Below are 16006 nucleotides of genomic sequence, written 5' to 3' on the forward strand. Positions count from 1 at the left end.
ATCAATGTTTGATTCAAATGTAGGGAGAAAAATCCTACAGAATGAAACATCATGTTGTCCTTACAGATGGGGTTTGTGTTCATTATCACAAACAACACAGGAGTCCGTGCCAAACAATATTCTCTTTCCTAAGCTGTCTTCTTGCTTAGAGAGATGATGGTCACGATAAAAGTGATTAATTCAGACCAGCCCTCACCTCAGCCCTCCCCTTTTATTCTAATACTTCTAAGCTAATTTCTTTCCTATCACTTGCGTCCCTGTATCAAGATCACTTACAAAGCCATGACTATCTTTATTCTCTAGGGGAACGCTACTCCAGTTGCCTATACCTGAAGATATTTGATTATATGAAGTATAAGGGAAAATGTTCCATTCGGCCCAATTTCACTTTTGTTTGTTCTTGTTTTAAAATCTTACATCTCACACAGACAACCATTTTTAGGGATTAGTTTTCCTGATCTACTTGAAATCAAGATCTCAATGGAGAAGAGACCAATGACATGAGACCCATAATCCCTAGGTCATTTAAGGAAGGAAGGCTGTAAAATCAGCAATGAGTTGTTTATCCCATTTGCACCCAACTGAAGACATAGCCAATGCTCCCATCTATGACTGAGCCTTGGTGCATACCTACTCATCCACTGGAAAAATACTACTTGAGGAACACACAATGCCAAGCGCTGTACTAGGGTTACAACAAGCAAAACCCTCACTTCCAACACCCAAGAGAACTGTTGTCATGTTTCTCAAGGCACAATATCTTATGTTGTTCCCACAGATATTGTCGATTAAGAGTCACTTCCAGCCTGGTGTCCCAAAGAATCACTTATCTGATCAATACAGTGGGTTTGCTTGCATGAATATATTGTTTATTTTCTTTACCAGTAGATCTTTTTACTTCCTTTTCCAACACTGTTACTTTGTACCATAGTAAGGGAACAATTAGATGCTTTGCTTTTCCCTACTAGCCTATTAAAAGTAGCGAAATATCACACAAAACATGAATGCATAAAATAGGCAGACACCTACCTCGCTGGCAGCAAAGAATGCATTGTTAGCTTCAGCCATGTTCATATAGTTGTTGTTATTCCCAAACTACAAGAAAGCAGATCATTTTATGTAAATAGGCAGCATAGTAAAGAATTATGGCTGTTGACTTAATATCCAGATGCGATGTGGAAATTATGCTGTTCTTTCTGGATAAAAGAGTCCTTCTACTCAGGTCAAATGCGAAATCTGACAAAAGTTTCGAAACGCTGTGTAGCACTGCCAGCTAGTTCTTTTAAAAATAAAGCACCGAGTTAAGCTAACTAAATAATTCTAGACAATAGTTTTGTTTCTCTTCAAGACTAAGAGGAAGGAGGAGGACTCCAAGCGCTGGGCCCACGAGTCACTGGTGTGTGCTGTGTACTGAACCAGCCTTCGTCAGAGCTCAGGCGAAAAGAGTTTCTAAGCAAGTCACCTTGACACATTTTTAAAAGCATGTTGGGGTTTCAGAGCTTACTTTTCAAGAACAGATGTCACAAATGTGGGTAGGTTAAAAATGTGAATTAAAGGGAGGAAAATTCAATTCCCAAGACTCCAATTCTATTTTCCACTGAATAGGGTGTGGCAGGATTATAAATAAATAATGAGACTAAAGAATTTTTTAAAATCTACAAACAGTGCTTAAAATGTTATCTACAGCCATCAGAGCTATTGAAAACAGTGCTATTTAATCTCTCAGTGCAAGTGCAAGGAGGTTTTAAAAAATAAGCAGAATCTTATGAGCACAGCAATTTTATTTAATTCCCTAACACAATATCCCACTCATCCCATCACAAATAAGACTGTATCAGCATTTCAGACATAAGCTCTTTATTTCTGAGGATCTGTTATCAAAATGTAAAACTTGGATTTTCGCAGAAATGTATTTTCAGATTCTAATGGCTTTTAAGCATGCATGTTTGTTGCTTTTAAACATTCTGTTGTCGGTCTGGCAATACCGAGAGGTCTGTGCGTACAATTAGATAAAGTTGTATTATTTCACAATTTCTAAGTGGAAAAGAATGCATTTCTCTCTACTATGTATATTTCCTTCTGCTTTGAAGCAGCCGGTAAAACACAGGCTTGGTCTCCAAGGGGTAAAATGGATAGATGTCTGTTCTCTAATAGCCAGATCGCACCCACCCACGGCCGTGTGGTGGAACTGAACTGATAGTGACCCGAAGGCCGGGCAGAATTATTCAAAGGGTTTCTAAGGCTGTAAATCTTGACAGAAGCAGACTGCCACTCGTTCTCCCACAGAGTAGCTGGTGGGCTCGAACTGCTGGATCTCTGATCTCCTGGCTAGCAGCCAGCACTTAACCACAATGCCACCAGAGTTCCTTCCAACACCTAATACCATACAAGCTAGAATTATTACCCCTTAACGTAGAACATACATCCTCCCCACCCCTAAGGAGATGGAGAGAGATCCACAAGTGCATTGGTGTGAAGAGAGAGAACATTCAGAATAAAATATGGAAGGCCCCGTGATCCTTCTCTCAATAAACCAATAAACACTTATTTGCCATTCTTAGTCCCCACATCTGAACCTGTAGGATTCACATTTGAAAGCAGGGTTGACATGCTCCACTTTATTGTGACAGGGATCCAAACACTGGGCAGGATTTAAATGAAAGCTTCTAAGGACTGCAGCCATTGTCCACAGAAGCCAAACTCCAGCCTGGAAGATGACACTGCACACATACCCACACAATGGGCCGTCAGCAAGGCGCCCACTGCGCACTCAGATTCGTTTGGATAAATGTTCCACATGGATTGCAGAAAGATGTATTATTTTTGAGTGTTGAGATTTTTATCTGGTATCTCAGAAGACATGGGATACAAACAAAATAAGCACGTGGTACACGCAGGCTTGTGAGTACATGCGTGCGCGCGCGCGCACACACACACACACACACACACACACACTTTCCATTCTCTTAAGTGCATGCATGAGAGGGTCTAGGTTTCTCTTACTGAATTTCTTTAATGAACTAAAATTTAGGGTCTCCTTACGGCCTGTATCAGAGCATGGGCTCGCTATGTGTAGTACAAGCACCAACCCAGCTTTCCAAATGGCCTCCTGCCTGTAGCAGAACCTTAACGTTACTTAAATGTAGGTTTTGTTGGGAAATTAGAAATCCATTTAAAGCAAACAGCTCATTGCCAAAGAGTATTTTTTTTAAGATTAAACCCACTTATTATCTAATAGCACCTAAAACAACAACAACAACAAAAAATAAAATGGCTATTAAACTAAGGGCCTAAACAATTCAAAAAACAAATTAAGCTTAGAGTGAAATAAGAACTGGGTTAGAAATCCTCTTCTGAACAGTTAGGATGCGAATGTAATTACTGAAGAAACTACAGCTAATCAGCTGTGAATTGTATCCATTAATTAGTATTTGCCCTGGAGAAATGAGAAAAATCAGTAACGACTCCGGCTGCCGCGGAGCCGCGAAGAGCCACTCGCGGCTGCACGGCGCTTAGTCAAGCAGGTGGCTCCAGTGGTCCACGTAATTTGAAAAGCTCTCACCTGAAGTACTGGGCTGGAATTACAAAGCACTCGTTGCATATCTTTTGTATCTATATAAGGCCTTAATTAATGGCTTTTAATTTAGAAACACTTGGCGATCAGGCAGGAACCGTTATAAATCATTTCAAATAGAAGTCAAGGTTTGTCTTCTGGTTTGCATCAAATGGCTCACTGACAAAGATGGCCTCCTACACTGACTTGTTGCAGGCAATTGTCCCTGATACAGGTGGCTGAGACTCATGTTGGTGTGGCAAGGGAAGCCAGGTAAAATACAAAGCACCACAAATTAGAATGTCATATCAACAACAGCTCTCTTTGTCCCTTCCTGTCCCCACCAGTCACTCACTATTTGGCACATGCTTAGAGATTATCCTTCATATTTCTGAAATTCAAATTTCACTGAGTGTTGTGTATTTATTTATCTCTGCTAACTCTGGCAGCACTACTGTGACGGTAAAACTGCTCATTACAGAAGCAAGGGGAAAGCATGATCGGGGTGCCATTGTCCATCTGATTTACCTAGTTAACAACCTGAAGTTTACTGTGTTTAAGGTATTTTATTTTAAAATGTGAACTAACAATCTTGCCTTGCTGATTTTTTTTGAAGGACAGACTGAAATGCAATAGACAGTAGGAGGTGTAAGATATAAAAATAATAATAACTTATAATTTATCGAGGGTTTGTGAGGGTGGAAGGTGGGGGAAGCAGGAAAAAAATAATGAGCTGATACCAAGGGCTCAAGTAGAATGAAAATGTTTTGAAAAGGATGATGGCAACATATGTACAACAGTGCTTGACACAATGGATGGATGGATTGTTATAAGAGCTGTAAGAGACCCCAATAAAATGATTTGTTAAAAAAGGGGGGGCAATCTTTGGGGGATGGATCACTTATGATCTCAGAACAGTTAACTCTAAGTGAGTTATGTACAAGAGACAGTGGCTGAGTGAAAACATTATATTGAAGAAATTCCTAGAGATCCACTGCAAAGGGCCTTACCTGTTGTGGGTACCATCTCACTCACTGCCATAGAGTCAATGCTGACTCAGCAGCCCAGAGACTGGGTTTCCCCAGCTGTAACTGTTTATGGAAGCAGAATTCCCTCCCTTTCCCTGGGAGCTGCTGGTGGTTTCAAACTGATCGCTGACCAATGCAAAACCACTGCACCACCAGGGTACCTGTGAGTCCCATACCTCCCCCCAAATTAACAATGGAGAGCCTGCTTCTGAATTGTAAGCATTTAAATTATGCCAATAGTTATTGAATAGGAGGAGGATGAGAAACAAGTGGAACACATTTTGGTTTCAGTGGCCCAAAGCCCTCTATCCCAATGGATAAATTATCACTTTTTTTTTATAATGATGAAGGTTCATTGAGTATTTTGGCAGGGATGTCTCAGTGAGTAAGCACTTGATTGCTAACCAAAAGGTCAGGGCGTGGGACCCATCAGCTACTCCATAAGAGAATGATGAAGCTGTCTTAAAGATTATAGCCTTGGACTCCCTTATGGGGCAGTTCTATTCTGTTCCATAGCATCATTATGGGTCAGAATCAATGCACACAGTAATGGGTTTGGTTTGAGGTTAGCCAGCTGTGGCTACCTATCTTGATTTAATTGTCCAAAGTAGGACTATATAAATTTTATTTTCCTAACAACTAGTGAGATAAGTACACTTATGTCCTTGTTGCATAGATCAGTACACTGCAGCATCTAGGATCAAGTTATTCACCCACAGTTATGAATTTAAACAAGGTTACCTAGCAGGTCTCCTGATGAACACTCGGTACATCCCACTCTCCACCCAACCTTCTCAAAATATAAAATTCACCACCATCAAGACCATTATGACTCAGTAACCCTATAAGACAGGGTAGCCTGTGCATGTGGGTTCCCAAGACTGAAACTGTCTGCAAGAGTAGAATGTAATGTCTTACCCCCATCATTATCTATAGAGCTGAATATTTCACTCAATTCCCAGGTAAACTGTAAAACATTATTTCCGTCTACTTTACTGAATGTCAGAAAATGGCAGAGGGTATTTCAAATACCTGGGCCTACTAAAATGCTCACGACAAGAGTTCTATAGTCCAGAAAGGTTGGAAAAGACTTTACCTCACTGTCCTAATTTTAATGGACAATGCTAATTATCAAGATAAATGCTGAGAAATCCTGCAATTAATCCATTTATGAGAACCCTATTACAAGCCACACACTGTGCTAGGCATTGGAGACAAAATAGTGATGATGACAAAAATCCTATTTACCTAGCACCTACATTTTGTTTGTGTAAACAGCATCCAGTCATGAAAGGACAGATTCTGGCCAAATGAATAATTCAGGTACTGTGATATAGTTAACCTACATTGACCCAATTTCCCTCTCTATAAAGGGCTTTAAAAAATTAGTACCAAGATTTAATCAAAACATAATATTAATGGAAGATCATTATGCCCCAGGGGGGGATGATCCATAAGACTCTACCATAAATTAAGAAGGAGGCTTTGAAAGGAAGTCAAAAACAGATTAAAAAGAACACACACAACATAGATCCAGCAATGGGTTTGGGACTCACACTAAATCTTAGCTCCAATTTAAGAACAATTAGTTCTTACATCATGACCCTGCTCAATACTCGCTATCAGGTAGGGAACACAGAAGATATGGATGCTACAGCAAAATGTGGTAAAGAAATTAAATGGTGGTCAGCTACCAGATTAGAATGTGTGGGGTCTTCAAAGGTTTGCCTCCAAAGAATCACCCATCTAAGTGAGATGTCAACTAAGTCCATATGGAAGAAGCACACCAACATCAGTGTCTGAAGTAAATTATATAATCCAAAATTGAAGGAGGGCTTAATATCAGAAAATATTTGAAAATCCCGTGTGCAGAGGTTATGGATAACAATGAGAGCCCTAAATACATTAGTGGGAACTACCGTATATACTTGAGTATAAGCTGACCCGAATATCAGCCGCTATTTTTTTAAAACATTTTATTAGGGGCTCATACAACTCTTATCACAATCCATACATATACATACATCAATTGTATAAAGCACAGCTGTACATTCTTTGCCCTAATCATTTTCAAAGCATTTGCTCTCCACTTAAGCCCTTTGCATCAGGTCCTCTTTTTTTCCCCCTTCCTCCCCACTCCCGCCTCCCTCATGAGCCCTTGATAATTTATAGATTATTATTTTGTCATATCTTGCCCTATCTGGCTTCTCCATTGACCCCCTTTTCTGTTGTCTGTCCCCCAGGGAGGAGGTCACATGTAGATCCTTGTAATCGGTTCCCCCTTTCCAACCCACTCACCCTCTACTCTCCCAGTATCACCCCTCACACCCCTGGTCCTGAAGGTATCATCCACCCTGGATTCCCTGTGTCTCCAGCTACTATATGCACCAGTGTACAACCTCTGCTCTAACCAGACTTGTAAGGTAGAATTCAGATCATGGTAGTTGGGGGGGAGGAAGCATTTAGGATCTGGGGGAACACTGTATGCTTCATCGGTACTACATCGCACCCTGAATGATTCATCTCCTCCCCTAGACCCCTCTGTGAGGGAATCTCCAGTGGCTGACAAATGGGCTTTGGGTCTCCACTCTGCACTTCCCCCTTCATTCACTATGGTAACATTTTTTTTTGATGATGCCTTATACCTGATCCCTTTGGCACCTCGTGATCGCACAGGCTGGTGCGCTTCTTCCATGTGGGCTTTGTTGCTTCTGAGCTTGATGGCCGTTTGTTCACCTTCAAGCCTTTAAGACCCCAGACACTATCTCTTTTGATAGCCGGGCACCATCAGTTTTCTTCACCACATTTGCTTATGCACCCGATTGTCCTCGGCGATCGTATCATGGAGGTGTGCAGCCAATTATATGATTTTTTTGTTCTTTGATGCCTGATAACTGATCCCTTCGGGACCAAGCGATCACACAGGCTGGTGTGTTCTTCCACGTGGGCTTTGTTGCTTCTGAGCTAGATGGTCGCTTGTTTATCTTCAAGCCTTTAAGACCCCAGACACTATCTCTTTTGATAGCCGGGCACCATCAGCTTTCTTTACCACATTTACTTGTTCACCCGCTTTGGCTTCAGCAATTGTGTCGGTAGGGTGAGCATCATTGAATGCCAATTTAATAGAAGTATTCATGCATTGAGGGAGTGCTTGAGTAGAGGCCCAAGGTCCTTCCGCCACCTTAATACTAAACCCATAAATATAGACACATAGATCTATTTCCCCATCCTCATATATATTTGCACGTACATGTCTTTGTATAGACCTCTATAAATGCCCTTTGCCTCCTATCAGCCACTATTTTTTACCACAAAAACTACATTAAAATGTGCTGAAAAACTCAGCTTGTATTCCAGTATATACGGTACATAGGAAGTAAGCCTCTGGTGATCTCCCTGCATCCATAAAAGAGGGATGGGAGGAAAGTGGTTACTAAGCAGAATGCATTACAGAGATGACTATAGAAATTCAAAGGGATAAACCTTGTCAGTTGGTCCCTCCTCTGATGTATACTGGACCTGATCTGGTTGTCAACATTTTCTGTCTTTGTTTGTTTGTTCATATTGGGGTTTCTCAGATGTGTTATATCATTGGGGGTTACCCTCTTAAATTTGTGTTATATGTTTTTCTGTTTTTCAGTATAGGAAACCCAGGATTGATGAACCTATAGGGAACATAAGAAGAATAGGGTTTCGGGGTTGGGGTGGGGTGGGGTACGGTAGAAGTGGGGGTGGCCAAGTGGAGCTGATGTCAAGGATGAAGGAAGGAAAGGACTATTTAGAACCTGATTGTGGTAGCAATTATACAACTGAAACAGCAGAAACAACACACCAATGAAAACCAACATACTTGCCAACAGCCACGGGGCATGTGTTTTTAGCCCCTCCCCTCCACAATGCCCTGCATTCCATAGAAACACATGAGAAAGCTTGCTGTAGGTCCTTTATTGACAATAATTCCTTATTTTTCTATAATCATTTCTATAAAAGCTAGTGTCATCATTTTACACCTTGAGGAGACTATTTCTGAGCTTTATCAGCTAAATAAAAATTTCTAAATTGCACATTCTAAGTCACTAATTAGGGCTACTTCCCAACATCCTAGGTGGTAATACTCCATTTACATTCACTCAGAACCCCCTTCAACTGAACCATATAAGGTTCTTCTATGCAATTTCTATGAGTCAAGAAACTAAATGGACATCAGATTAAACAGTTCATGAATCTGATTCAAAACCTGCTGTCATTGAGTTGATTCTGACTCATAGCAACACTATCTAAAAACAAAAGCAACTTCACTGCCATTGAGTTCATTCTGACTTATAGTGGCCCTATAGGACAGAGTAGAACTTCCCCTGTTTGCTTCTGAGTCTGTCCACCTTCATATACATAGAAAGACTCTTTTTCTCCTGAGGGGGGTTCAAGTTGCTGACCTTGCAGTTGACAGTCCAATATGGCATCCGCTACATAACAGAGCAAAGTAAACCTGCCCCCATGGGGCTTTCCAAGGCTGACTACAACCTCTTCCTTCAAACAGAGACCTTGTAGGAACTTGATGCTTAACCCACCGCACCAGAGCTCCCTGTTTTGAAGGGATATGGAATTACCATGACTTTTCTATTCCCTCATTAGGCCAATTCCAACAGTATTAGAGTAGCTTCATGTAGAACAATAGTATACACAATACATTCTGTGCAATAGAACGCTATGTGATTCGGATGTTGTGCAACACTTGAGAATTTCCTTTCTAAGTCTATCTTCCAGTTGAATCTGTATGTCAGTCAGAACAGGTTCACATCTGATGTCAGTCAAAGGCTTGGCTTAGTATATATTTTACCTTTCTGTGCATAAATATATTAATGAAACAGTTCCAGATACATTAAAACTATCTTTAATGTCACACAGTAATATGAATAGTAATGGTATTTGAAGCATGCTGCACAGTAGGGCTTATTTGTTATTATGACCTTTGTATGTCCTTCAAAATTTTAAGGTAGTAGGTTTTAAGGAAGTTGATAACATGGATGTCCATGACGTGAGATTGGGCCTTGCCCAGATGCACATGACACAGCATGGACATGTGTGTATATACACATGTCAACACGCATCCATAAAAACGGTTCGCACTTACAGAACTGAAAGGTGAGCAGTTCAGCCCACCTCTCCCCATTAGTCCCATGACAGAAAAGCTTGACAATTTTCTCCCGTAGCGTTCACAGCCAGGAGAACCCTAGGAGTGGCTCCACCCTGTAACACATGACGGTGCCGTTATTCAAGACGAACTTGCTGTGCGAACTGGTGAGTCAAAAAATATTGCTACCAAATATCAAAGCAATCGATGTTAAACAAAAATATCAACGTGCATAGCTGCTATTGTCTTGGTATGTGCCCTTCTAGGTCCATTCCATCTTCCCCCAATGAATTCTGAGTTCTTCCTTTTACACCCTGTTAAAATAGCCAGGTCTCCATTTGAGTGCCTTTTAAATGTTTTCTAAAGGGGCAAGACAGAGACTGTGAAGTGGATGGGGTAAGGGGTCCCAAGGAATTTCCCACTGACAGCCCTTGAGATCCTTGAAGAATGCACAGCTACATTGTCTTCATGGGGGTGGGGGGAGGGGGCAGATTCCTGATGCGGTTTTCCTGATCCATTCCTCACCAACACAGTTTTCTAGTTTCTTGAAATTTCTGCAATAATAAAACCTGTGATTATCTTGCTTCCTTGAAGAAAATCTGCTAGGGTTACACTCTTTGGAACCCTAAAAAACCGTAACTTTCTGAGTTGGCCTCTCCACATAGCCAGGCAGATTCCCATGGAAACTTGTTTTGATTGGGCCCCTTTAAGGAAACCTAAAGTTACTGAAAAACTACCTCAGAGACATGCTTAACTATGTTTTGTTTGGACTAAACCCATGTTTGGATGAACTGGGAATACTCGTATCAAAACTTTTTGACTTACTTACGCACAAGTACACATACATACATGTATATGTACAAATGGCCTCTGACAGACTGGTGTATTTATAGGGTATGCTGGTGATTGGTCCTTCATAACTCTGATAGGCTGTAATAGATGTGATCCCAAAAGATATAATCCCAAAAGATATCATTATAAAGCTGAACTAAATTACTCTACATGTCGAACTTCTGTATCTTAATAATTTCACAAAAGCACATCTTCATTGTACTTGGAGGTAAATTTGCATTTGCTGCTTAAGGAGCAAACTTCAGCAAATGCAATTTATGAAGGGCATCAATTAAAAAGGAGCATTGCTGGGGTTTTTTAGAAATTATTAATGGTCATCATGTTCATGGCCTGTCTCACTGAGTGAAATGCCAGAGTAAATTAATGAAGATTGTTAAGTCTAGCTCGCCTAGAAATGGGCTTGGGAGAAAAGTAGAGCAACTCAGACAAAAAGCCATCTGTAATCACAAGACAAACATTCAGGCTTGATGAGTCCACACAATGTCATTTTCACTGAAATTATTTTGACACTCTTGTAAAAAAATTGTATAGGCTTCTAATAAATTAGCATTAACTACAAAGCTGCTGAACAGCGAAATGACACAAATTTTACCCTAAAAAAAGATAATCCTTAAAAGTCCTTTATCTTTTCTTTTTTTCTCATTAGATTTGTTAGCAAACACCATCCAATGTGATGCCTCACTATGGCCATCTGTCAAGTTGCTTACACACATGAACTGTGCCCATCACGGCTGAAGCATGCCAAGCACAGCCGCATCCCACAGGTGACGCTCCCTCACGGCTGTGTTGCCTACTCTGTAAAAGAGATTTGACAAGAAGCTCAAGTGTTCAGTAGTGGCAGAATCTCTTTCAAAAATGATACCGAATGGAGTGAAAAAGAAGCCAAATATGAGAATTTAAAATAAGACGATCTGTTGCCAGAGGTACATATGAAGCAACACATTAGGAACTAAAGAGTGGCCTAGTGAAAAAACAGTTGACCTGCTAACTGCAACGTCATTGGTTCAAATCTATCTGCCACACCAAGAGAGAAAGACAAGACTGCCCGTTCCCATAAACATGTACAGCTTTGAAAACCCTATAGAGGGTCTCTTTAAGTTGAAATGAACTATCAATGAGTGAGCAATGACTCAGAAACATCTCAATGGCAGTGGATTAGGTTCTATTTTAATAAGACTAAAGCCTAAGGGTTCAATGCTGCTAATCTGGAAATAAAAATTATAAGCTATGGAATATGAGGCAGAATTAGAAGATCTTTATAAGTATATATAGAAACAAACACATATACATATATGTATAACATACACAACCCTGCACTTGTGTGTGTAGGTATATAATTTTACATATATATGTAAATACCTCGTAGGTTTTATATGTAATTTGTATATATACTGTGTGTATACACACACACACACACACACACACACACACACACACCCTCCTAGGAGCCCTAGTGGTTATGCACTGGGCTGCAATCCAAAGAAGACAGGGCTTTCTATTGCTGTAAAGAGTCGGAGTCTCAGAAACTTACAGGGGCAGTGCTATCCTGTCTTATAGGGTTGCTATTAGTTGGCATTGACTCGATGGCAGTGAGTTTGATTTTTTAATGTGCACACATACGTTAAAAGGCTCAAATATAAAGCATACATTTTTAAGAAAATAAACTTTCAGGAACTACTATGTGTTTCTACAAATACAAGCTGGTTTGCTTATAGCAATAAACACTTAGCTCAAGTATTTATGCTCTCTTTCGTCATCTTCACTGCATGGACAAAACAGTCATTTGAGAGGTGGCAATCACGCAGCCTCCTCTCCTGCTGCATCAATAGCAGGAAGGACAGAAACGGCCATAGGTGGAATAAGTCAGGTACACAAGTTTCACTGTCGGATTTTTAAACGAGTTCTGTGGACGCACACAAGAAATAATAATGCCTAAACATATGGACTTGACTCAAACACAGAGGCCTTTAGATTTTCATGATCTGGACACATTTGAGTCTGTGAATTGCCTAACCATCTGGCCTAGTTATAAGTGGGAAGAAAAAAATAACACCCTAGCAAACCCAGCTGCACTTGTTTAATACCCGAAAAAACAAATATAAGTAGAAGAAAGGATGTCAAGACTCCTGAATTAAGTTTTTAAACAATCTTTGGGATTGGCCGAGCAACCAACCATCACTAATATTCAGAGAATGAGAAAATGTAGGCCATGATTGTCCTTAGCACACACCAACAACATCAACGGATACCAATGGAAACGCTTTGTTGTAAGGGGACACACTTTTGTACAAATCTGGTATCTCTTCCCCCAAAGCCTTACCAACACACTTAACTGAGTCCCTATGGTTAGGTAGTGAAAGTTGACTGCAACTCACAGTGAGCAACCTTACGGAGGATAAAACGAATCACCGATCAATCTTGTGCCAAACCCACAATTGCTATGTTTGAAGCCATTGTTCCAGCCCGTGTCCATCTTTCTCCATGAGGCTCTTCTCCTTGTTCACTGACCCCCTAGTTTTCCAAGTATGGTGTATTTTCTTCTGGAACTAGTCTCTCAAGATAGCATGTCCCAAGTATGTAAGAAGTCTCATCAGAATTCTGGCTGTACCAGACAGACAAGAGTTGTAGGTCCAAGACAAGAATTGTAGGTCCTTCTGGCAGTTCATGGTCCTTTTTAATATTGTGGGCCAACATTATACTTCAAATGCATCTACTGGATGATAGAAAATAAGACCCAAGTGAGAGTCCAAAGAATACGGTGCACTTGTGCTGAAAGAGCACAGGGAGGGCCTGCAAGCTCAGGAGAAGGAATCAGAGATGCACAAACAGGGAGACACATTTGAAAGACCACTCTGTAGTGACGGAAGACAGGGTGGAGGGGCTGAGCGCCAGGCAGACCTGGATGGACACAGGCCCAGCTCGGATGAACAAGGCAATTTTCAGGGGAGATGCGATGTGCTAGAAAGGAGAGGGACTAATCAGTGAGAGGTAGTGGTAAGTGAGCCAGCCTATGGTATGTCCCAAAAGATAACCTAAATATTTTTAAATACATTAAGTAAGAAGGTCCATGTAGGTTTTGGTTTGCAGAAAGATGCAATGACAGAGATATCCAAACTATACTAGAGCACGTCCGTACTCTGAAGTGTACAGGGCTAGTATTATGAAAGGGAATAAGCAAAGAAGTTCAAGCTTTACAGGCTGAATTACATCGTCCATAAGTTATGTTGATGTCTTAAGGCCTGGTTACCTACGAATGTTATTTTGTTGGAAAAAAAGGTCTTTGAAGACGTTATCACTTAGCATTTGGTCATCCTGGAGTAAAGAAATAGAGACACAGAATTAAGATGGTCAAACAAAGACAGAAGCAGAGATCGGAGTGATCAACAAAGAACCCCCGATGATATGATTGAACTATTGAATTGTACGGTATGTGGAAGAAGACGAAGGACCAATATAACGGAAATAAATAAATAAATAAATAAATACACGAATGAATAAATAAATAAGTGCAAGGAACCCCAAAGATTGCTGGGCCCCAGAGGTTAGGAGAAAGCAGCAAGGGTTACAGAGAATCTCAGAAGAAAGCAGCTCAGGCCGCACTGACCAGAACGCTAGCCGCCAGAACTATGAGATAAGATACCTCTGCTCTTACAAGCCACCGACTTGTGGGACTATGCTCCGTATAGCAGCGCTGGAAATTAATGCACCGGTTAAGAATATTGTGAGGGCAGTGTGAGGTTGTGAGGAAGTGTCTAGACAGGGCAGAGGCAACAGTAGAAAAGGAGGAGATGCAGAAAGCAATTTGGCCCAAGTCAACGAAACTGCTCCTCATCTGGATTCCTACCACATTTTTTTTCCCTGGGGTGTTAGACAAACGAAGTAGCTTTCCTAGGGAGCAGTGTGTATTGCTGTTGTTAGCTATTGTCAAGTCCACTGTCACTCCTGACCACCCATCAGTTAGAGAGTAGAACCACTCAGAGAGCGTCCATGGCTTCTGAATGTCAGAAGCCCACCAAGAGCATCTTCTCTGGGAAAGCTGAGTGGGTTCAAATGACTAATCTTTGGAGGAGCAGGGAAGTATAAATTGTCTGTGCTACCTACAGTGTCTCAGTTTCTCCACATACAAAAGACATGAAATAATATCTTGAGGATTAAATAGGCTGACATATATAAAACTGGGTGGAGCAGATTGCTAAAAAGTTCAGCCACTAACGAAAATGCGTTAGAGATAGAGACTTGCATCTGTTCGTAGGTACGTAGGTACGGGGAAGACCGAACAAGGGAATAACAAGGACAGCCACAACAAGCAGAAGATTCAGTGTCTATTTTCCAGTGGGCAAGAATAATCCATTCTCCATCAGAACAAAAAATCCTATCATTGTGAATGGGGGCGGGGAGTGCAGAGTGGAGACCCAAAGTCCATTTGTAGGCCACTAGACAGCCCCTTACAGAAGGGTGTTGGGGAGGAGATGAGCCAGTCAGGGTGCAATGTAGCAACAATGAAACATACAACTTTCTAGTTCCTAAATGCTTCCTCCTCCCCCACTATCATGATCCCAATTCTCCCTTACAAATTGGGCTAGACCAGAGGATGTACACTGGTACAGATAGGAACTGGAAACACAGGGAATCCAGGGCAGATGATCCCTTCAGGACCAGTGGTGTGAGTGGCGATATTGGGAGCTTAGAGGGAGGGTGGGCTGGAAAGGGGGAACCGATTATAAGGATCTACATGTGACCTCCTCCCTGGGAGGCAGACAACAGAAAAGTGGGGGAAGGGAGATGCCAGACAGGGCAAGCAAGATATGACAAAATAATAATTTATAAATTATCAAGAGTTTATGAGAGAGGGGAAAAATGAGGAGCTGATGCCAACGGCTTAGGGGGAGAGCAAATATTTTGAGAATGATGAGGGCAAGGAATGTACAAATGTGCTTTATACAATTGATGTATGTATGGATTGTGATAAGAGTTTATGAGCCCCTAATAAGACAATAAAAAAAGAATAATCCATTCTCTATCATCCAAGAATAATCCAAGTTACTATCTGTTTTGGGCAATTTGTGGGCTTCATTTTATGAGGGGGGTAACCCCACCCCCACAAAGCCTTGGAATACCTCCCCGAACTACCAAGCTATGTATTTAATTTTTTTGGCAAAACATCTTCAAAGTACCCCCCATTACACTTAATACATTTGTGAAATCTGCAATTCTATTCTTGGAAACATTTTTAAAACTCATCTGCTTGAGTGGCTGACAGCCCCTCCCTGGTTGATTTCTTCTCCTCTTCTACTTCATCAAATCACTGTCCTTTCATGTCCCTCTGCATTTGCCGAACAAAAAAAAGTCCCAAGGAACGATGTCAGGTGTGTGGGGTAAGAGAGACATACTGTTTTTGGTTTGTTTCCCCAAAACTGGAGCACTCAGATGGCTACGTGAACA

The 16006-nt window shown here is 41.1% G+C and overlaps 1 protein-coding gene across 1 annotated transcript in view; it reads right to left on the reverse strand.

The window, feature by feature from the left end:
- The window catches only part of TOX3 (TOX high mobility group box family member 3), a 131040-nt gene that overhangs the window by 34934 nt on the left and 80100 nt on the right, over positions 1–16006 (reverse strand). The window contains exon 2 of the mRNA XM_075537177.1: positions 1030–1095. Coding sequence (XP_075393292.1) covers positions 1030–1095 — 66 coding nt within the window. The remainder of the gene's footprint in view (positions 1–1029; positions 1096–16006) is intronic.

Source organism: Tenrec ecaudatus, chromosome 18, assembly GCF_050624435.1.
Source record: "Tenrec ecaudatus isolate mTenEca1 chromosome 18, mTenEca1.hap1, whole genome shotgun sequence".
In the NCBI taxonomy this organism is placed as follows: domain Eukaryota; kingdom Metazoa; phylum Chordata; class Mammalia; order Afrosoricida; family Tenrecidae; genus Tenrec; species Tenrec ecaudatus.